This window comes from Gekko japonicus, unplaced genomic scaffold (genome assembly GCF_001447785.1).
Source record: "Gekko japonicus isolate JY-2015 unplaced genomic scaffold, Gekko_japonicus_V1.1 scaffold280, whole genome shotgun sequence".
Classification (NCBI taxonomy): Eukaryota; Metazoa; Chordata; class Lepidosauria; order Squamata; family Gekkonidae; genus Gekko; species Gekko japonicus.
Genome location: NW_015173130.1, coordinates 62,197 through 69,718, shown reverse-complemented (window position 1 = coordinate 69,718; position 7,522 = coordinate 62,197). Strand labels below are relative to the sequence as shown.

At 43.0% G+C, this 7,522-nt stretch overlaps 1 protein-coding gene across 1 annotated transcript in view; it reads left to right on the top strand.

Moving 5' to 3' along the window:
- Positions 1 to 7,522, top strand: part of KIAA1549 (KIAA1549 ortholog) — a 98,081-nt gene that overhangs the window by 74,661 nt on the left and 15,898 nt on the right. The window contains 4 exon segments of the mRNA XM_015422084.1: positions 2,079 to 2,284; positions 4,941 to 5,164; positions 6,405 to 6,549; positions 7,276 to 7,299. Coding sequence (XP_015277570.1) covers positions 2,079 to 2,284; positions 4,941 to 5,164; positions 6,405 to 6,549; positions 7,276 to 7,299 — 599 coding nt within the window.

Sequence of the window (7,522 nt, the reverse complement as noted above, 5' to 3'; positions counted from 1 at the left end):
CCAGCCGACTGTGGAGTGGCTGAATTTCTGCTGCCGCCCCCACATCTGTGGCTTCTGGCCTGGACAGCCTTGTCAGTACAGGCAGCAGGAGCCTTTCCTAACCTCCCATAGGATGAAGACTGCCTTCTCCTGGGATGGGATGGAGTCTATATTGATGCTGCCCTGCCCCTTGTGATGGTCTCTCTTTTCCCACACTTTTTGGCCTTGGGGCATCTGGGAACTGTAGCCCAGCAGATGAAGAAGCCCCATTCAACCCAGTGAGTGATAATCCTGCAGGCCCCTCTCTGGAACTACAGCTCAATTAAACCTTATGAGGGAACGTTTTAAACAAACAGCCACATGGCAGCCATCATACAAACACAGGTAACTGCCATTTCGTTACACCTACCAACAGCCACTGAGTGAAAAGTTTGTCCCACGTAGGAGGCAAGCAGGAGAAGCGCCTCCATCAAGAGAGAAAGCCGTTTGCCAGTAATTCTGACAGGGCACAGTGGCTGAAGGGGGAGTGCGCTGGGAAGAGGAGCCAGACCCAGCACCCGGCCAATGGCACGCGAGTACTTTTGAGTGGGAGCTGATGGGCCAATAGCTGAGGGAGCGCATTGTACAACCAATGGGAGAGCTGCAAAGTGTCACCCCAAAACACAATTATTATATAGAAAGATTACAGTAATATTCCTTCCTTTCTTCCATCATGGAATTCCAGGTGTATATAAAGCTTCCATCAAAATGGCCCAGACCTAGACTTAGCTTCAGTAAGCTGTTCTCATCCTCCACTCATACCCTGGGCCTTTAAGATTATTAGAGTGGCAGTGATTTCTACCTTGCTTTTGTCCTTCTAATTCAGGCCCTCCACAGAGTACCTGGCATTACATCCTTGGATGGCCAGAGCACCATAACAGAACTATAAACTTAGTGAAATGCTTTCTGGCGCAAATTAAAAAGTTTTAGTTTTTAGGAGGTCATCAGTTCATCTCAGCAGCCTTGAAAATCTATAATGCAAAAAATCTCCCTCCTTGTGAATTAAAGCCTTTAATTTTTGCATGGAGGAGGTACAATCATGCTTCTTTCTGCAGATTATGAGGGAGTTCCCAAATGTGTTCCCCATTCATCTATATGTGCGGAGTTGGGTCTTTACCTTTTGGAAACTAGGGTTTGGATTATGGCTTTCAAATACTGGTTAAAAATTCATTTTAGATCTGAACCCGGAAGCTTATTATCCCACTTAATGAAAGATCAACACAGCACTGTTTGGTTTTCTATATTCATTAACAAACTTCAAGGGATTGTGGTAGATTCCTTTCTTTTATGCGACAAATCATATATTTTAAGAATAATTCAACTAATGCTTATGGATCATGAATTCCAAAAAGTGTTCCCTTCGCACCCCCTGTCTGTTCTGCAGCTAATTTAGGTATATATCAAAGGCGTGGAATGGGATTCCCCATTCCAGCGCTGAGCCTTTACTTTGGCCCGTTTAAATGCTTTTCCATCGGTAGTCCTTTTTAGTAGATTTAGGCAAATACCTTCTCAAAATAGGTTTTGTCCATGTGAATTAGGTACTCTTGATTCTTTATTCCATATCATTTTAGAGTGTCCCCTCCTTGCTTTATAATGTAAACAATTTCTGTCTAAATACTTCCAGCATAGTGTCTTCATTAAGGGAAACAGTTTAATTTATCTTTTAGAAGATGTCACCTCTCAAATCACTACATATGTTGCCAAATTTTAGCTGAAGTTTATAAAATGAAAATGTATCTTAATTGTTGGACACCTATTTTTCCTATTTATTTCTTATGTTTTATTAATTTAAATACATACTTGATCTGTATTATTGGTCACTATCTTAATTAACTGTTTTACGTCTCTGTTCTTATCATCTATCAGACCTTTGTATTTATTCTTGATAGTAATTTATCAGCATCTTTTATGCCAATAAAGTTAGAAATGAAATATAAAGCTTCCATCAAAACAACCTAGACTTAGCTTCAGCAAGGTTTTCTTCCTCCACTTATACCCTGGGTCTTTAATATTATTAGAGTGACAGTGATCTCTACCTTACATTTGTTTTTTTAAATCAGGCCCTCCACAGTTGAGTAATGGAACAGAGCAACACTCCTCAGCCTCCATCTTTGAGCACGTGGACAGAATGTCACGATCCTCAGAAGTCAGCAGGAGAGTCCCCAACAAGATCCAGTTGATTGCCATGCAGCCCATTGCAGCACCTCCAGTTCAGAACCAACCACTGTCTGACCGAGTAGCAGAGACCAACAAAATTAACAAGGAGGTAATGCATTTTATGAAGAGTTGAGTTGGAGAGACTATAAGCTTCCCACAGAATATATGTATAACCTGGTTGAATAGACATTCCTAGCTCCCCTCAAAGAACTGCAGTTCCTAGGATTCCCTGGGGAGAGGGAGTTATTAACAGAGGTTCTTACCAAGTTCCCAGGATTCTTTGAGAAAATGGCATGATGGTTAAATTGGTATAAAACTGACATAGGCCTTGGCCTGTAGAAGTTGAAGAATCTAGAGCAGAGGTGTCAAACTCATTTGTTACAAGGGTCGGATCAGAAATAAATGTCATTTTGTTGTGCTGGGCCATGTATGCCATAAAATGTAACATCGGGTACCAGAGATATAGACTTCATAAAGGACACAGACAAACCAAATAAACAATATTAATTTTTACTCAAAATACAAACAAAAGCAATTGATTTCTAGCAGTGAAAGCAATTGATTTACTGGGGAGCCCACAAAAGCCCCAATAAATGTATTTAATCAAGACTAGTTTTTTTTCCAGGAGATACCATAAAAGGGGGAGTACCTTACATTTCCATACATACCAGTTGTTTGCAGTCTGGGTAAGAGGCCTGGGAAGGCTGGTTCTGGCCCCTGGGCCTTATGTTTGACACCCTTGATCTAGAGTTTTGTTAAGGCGCCTCAAAGGTCATAGACACTCCCATTTCCAACTAAACTACTTCTCTGTGTTCTAGCTTCTAGAAAACCTTTGATGATGATGATGATGATGATGATGATGATGATGATGATGATGATAATAATAATAATAATAATAATACTTTCCATTTATTAATCGCTTTCCCCAGTGGGCTCAAAGCGATGTACAGTTATTCAATATAGACACTGGTGGACCTCCTGATGGCACTGGTATTTCTGGCCACTGTGTGACACAGACTGGATGGGCCTTTGGCCTGATCCAACATTGGCGTCTCTTATGTTCTTATGTTCTTATGACTAACAATGTTTGTAGGGGATAGGGAAGACAACATATATTCATTTAATTGCACACGCCGTCACTGCCCGGTGTAGACGTCTACTGGCTTGGCTCCGTCGTTTTCCGCACGAATGCTTGTTGACCAGGCTTCAGGACCCGTATGTCAATCGCCACACTGCCACCGCCTGGCCAGAACATCCACTGCAGGGATTCTTTGTAGCCAAGAAGGTTTTTTTGCCTTTTCCGAACCTCGACCAGGACGTCTGGCCGTCAGCTAACACCCTCCCACAAGGGAGATTGGTGTGCCCACCCTCTCTAAGGAGTGGTTCCCATTTTATCTACTCGCCGAAGCTTTTGAATCGCTGTATGGACGATGAGCTGGGGACAACAGGCTGGCTGCTCACACCAGCGCGGGGCTCGAACTAACACAGTTCAGATGTTAAGACAGTGGGATATACCCACTGTGCCACCACTGTGCATTCCTCATCAACCTGGGGTAGAAAATATGAGAACACTTGCTAGTAGATGTCAGAGCTGTGGGTCACAGAGTAGCATGCTTCTCCCTTGCTCCCAGCAGCAGCAGTTTTGGCAAAATTGCTCTGGATGAGAGGAAAGAGAGAGAGTACAAAATGACAGGGGCGCATGCATAGGAAAGATAAGAGATCAGTGCAGCTATATGAATAGTCTCTCCATTTGTTTGTTTCTCCAGCTACATTGATTTAACAATTTTGCATTAGCTTCCCATTCATTTCCACAAGACCTTGTGGGCTAAGAAACTCGTATGGCATTTGAGTCCCCACACTTGTAAGGCCTTGCAGACCGAGGCAAATATATATGTACATTTGTGCATGTGTGACTGGGGTTCAGAGTTGGAGGGCAGCCAACAGAGCATAAGCTCAGTGCCAATATATCTAAAGATAATGGCTTGCCTGATAATATGCATTCCTCTGTTCTTGGAAAAGACCCATTAACCAAATTACAATAGGAAATATCTTAAGGAAAGGGGGAAAGTTCATAGCCCCCTTTTAAAAACCTAGACATTGATGACTGGAGGAACCACAAACAGGACACAGGAAACACGTACTGTGCCTCTGTATGATTCACTGATCTGACCTTCCACTCGGCCTCTTCTGGGGTAAGTGATTCTGCCACACCCATGCATGATTGTATCATTCATTCACTCCCAACACAGAGATGTAGTAGAATTATCTGCATTCAAAGGAGGCTTGTCCAGAGCAGTAACTTATACAGAAATACATGGAGTAAGCTCTGTTGAGGCAGATAGTACACTATACACTAAATTTATTCCTGTGTAAACTTTAGGTGTGCCTCCCAAGTTTCAGTTCTGCCATACAAGCAGATACTAAAATCTGGTTCCCTTCTCATTTTCTTGCTGCTGTTCAATTTTATGGCAGCCTGCATGAGATATAATTTGCTATTTGTCATGCATTTTTATTCACACTCTGCACTCTCTCTCTAATTGCCCTTGCTCTGTTAATCATCATGCTGTGCGCAATCATTCTTCTACCTGGAAATTCTGCTGGTGAATTATAGTCTGGAGACCGAGACATCAGGGTGTTATTGAGACGTGTGCTTTTAACATTTATCATCTTACGTTTCTCCCCTTCCACACAATCCTCTGCCACAGAACTGAGAAACGTTTTGTGTTCTAGAGTATATTTATAATGCTTTTGTTTTTATTTTAAAGATCCAAACAGCCCTGAGGCATAAATCTGAAATAGAGCATCACCGCAACAAGATCCGACTTCGAGCCAAGCGCAAAGGACATTACGAGTTTCCGATTGTAGATGACATGATTATCATCGACACCAAAGAGCAGCAGAGAATGTACCGCAAGGCACAGATGCAGATAGACAAGATCTTGGACCCTGGAGGCAATATGCCGACTGTCTTCATAGAGCCCAGGAAGAGGTAACAATGATATAGAGCTGGAGACGGAGACCATTCTCTGTGCATGTGGAAGTGTGCAAACTATGCTGTCATTTAGATTTATAAGGTCAGCTAAGGTTTATGTTTACAGCAATCATCTTCATTTGCAAAAGGTGGAAAGAATTATGCATAGCAGTGTGCATGAGATCCTGGGCTCTGAGGAGTAAGAATTTAGTATTTGTTGTTTTTAACGGGCCCCTCCTGGGCAGTGTTTTCACAGTATCTCAGAGAGTACTTTGTCCCATAAAGAAATCTCAGTGGGGCATGAAGATCTCGCTGCATGCCTTCCTTGCTTGTGTCATGGTTGGCATCTCCTAGGAGAAGGGCTTTGCAGGAACAGCCTCCTCTGTGTGCTTAACCTCACCACCAGTCTTCCGGAAACATGTCAAGACTGTTTTAGTATAATTTTAATCTGTTTGCTGTTCCTCTTTTGGCCATGTTGTGTACACATTTGAGTAGTTTTGAGCCAGTTGTTGTTAGATTTAACTCAGACAGTTTTAGATGCCATCAAACCCACCCCCCCCCCCATGATATCATAAGCTACATTGTGGGCCCATTGGATGGAACCAAATGAAAAAAACAGCAACAACGGTGCAGGATTTTTCTTTCTCTCTCATTTTGTTCAAGTTTACCCCTCTAAGATTACTATATTACCAACTCAGACAGGCTTTTGTGTGATTCAGACTCTACAGACTCTGTAGTATGCTCATGTTGTTGTTATCTTCATTTATAAACCTGCATTTCTCTCCGCTGGGTGACTCACACCAGCAACAACGGTGTAGGATTTTTCTTTCTCTCTCATTTTGTTCAAGTTTGCCCCTCTAAGATTACTATATTACCAACTCAGAGAGGCTTTTGTGTGATTCAGACTCTACAGACTCTGTAGTATGCTCATGTTATTGTTATCTTCATTTATAAACTTGCATTTCTCTCCGCTGGGTGACTCACACCATTCTTTATCCTCACTACTACAGCCGTGTGAGGTAGGTTAGGCTGAGAGTGTATGACTGGCCGAAGGTCATCCGGTGAACTTCCATGGCTGAGCAGGGACTCGAACCTGGGTCTCCCAGATCCCAGTCCGACACTCTAACCACTACACCACTACGCCTCTCAAACATATTAAGAAAAGGCTTGGTGCAGCAGGGACCCACAGTTCCAGTTTTGAAGGCCTATCCTAGTAAGTTGGAAAACAGGTTTTAACTTTTTTTCAATGTCTTTGTAGTTCACGGGCTAAACGGTCCCCAAGGCAACGCCGGAGACATCAGCTAAATGGAAGCCCGATGGATGCAGACAAGGACAGGTTGATCACTACTGACAGTGATGGGACCTACAAGAGGCCTCCAGGAGTTAACAACTCTGCATACATTGTACGTTTGGCTTTTAGGGGTGGGTGGGGAGAGCAGCACTTTATGATAAATTGTAGGGTGGAGCGAAGACATCTGCTTCTCTAGAAGCAAGTAGTGTTGCTGTCTTGAATCTGCATAATGCAAAGAATGATTATGCAAAACTATCTCTGGTTTTCCAGAGGCATTTTGAGCTACCTTGTTTACAGCCCTGTCTTGAATTCATTTAATACTAAACAGGGCAAGTGTAATCAGCTGCTTGAGAAGGTGGCTTTGTAGGCTTGAGGGTTAATTCACAGGGCAAACCCATCCAAAACAGTGTTAGCAGACCCAACTTGGAAGTCTGAGGCCAAGGCAGAGACTGGATCGATCACGTTCCCACAGGCATGCAGATGTGCGAATTGGTCCTCAGCTTGAAGTAAATGAAGTTCTCTGACCTAGAGACTTTATTCAGGGGATTTTCATTTGTTTGCATGCCTCCCCTTTGGGGGAGGGGGAAACCCCTTGCACATACAGTACTTCAGACTTCACTTCCGTGTAGAAAAGGTGCGGGCCCAAGATTAGTATAATGTGCAAAATAGGTGATTGCACTTGTTCTGGGATATGTAGTAATCCACCACCTGCCTGCTCCAGATGAGGAAGTATTGTTGATGAGCTAATCTCTGTAGATATGAACTGTGAAAAATATGACCTACAAATATCACCACTGTAGCAAGTTAATCTGCCTCGTTTCAAACAACACATGAGAAGAGTGATTAGGATCTTGTCTCACAGATTTGGGGGGGGGGTGTTTCTAAGCCCACATGGCTGGTTTGAAGACCGATGAAGAGTTGCTGGAGGACAGGGTATTTAATCCAATCCCTTCCACACCTTGTCAGCAACTTAAGTCTCCCCTTTGTGAGAGGAAAAACACTTTCACAAGTGCTTAACCTGTTTGGTTTTATCCTTAGGTAGTGGAATGTTTACTGCTGCTAAAGTAGTGGTCTCACTTAGCTGA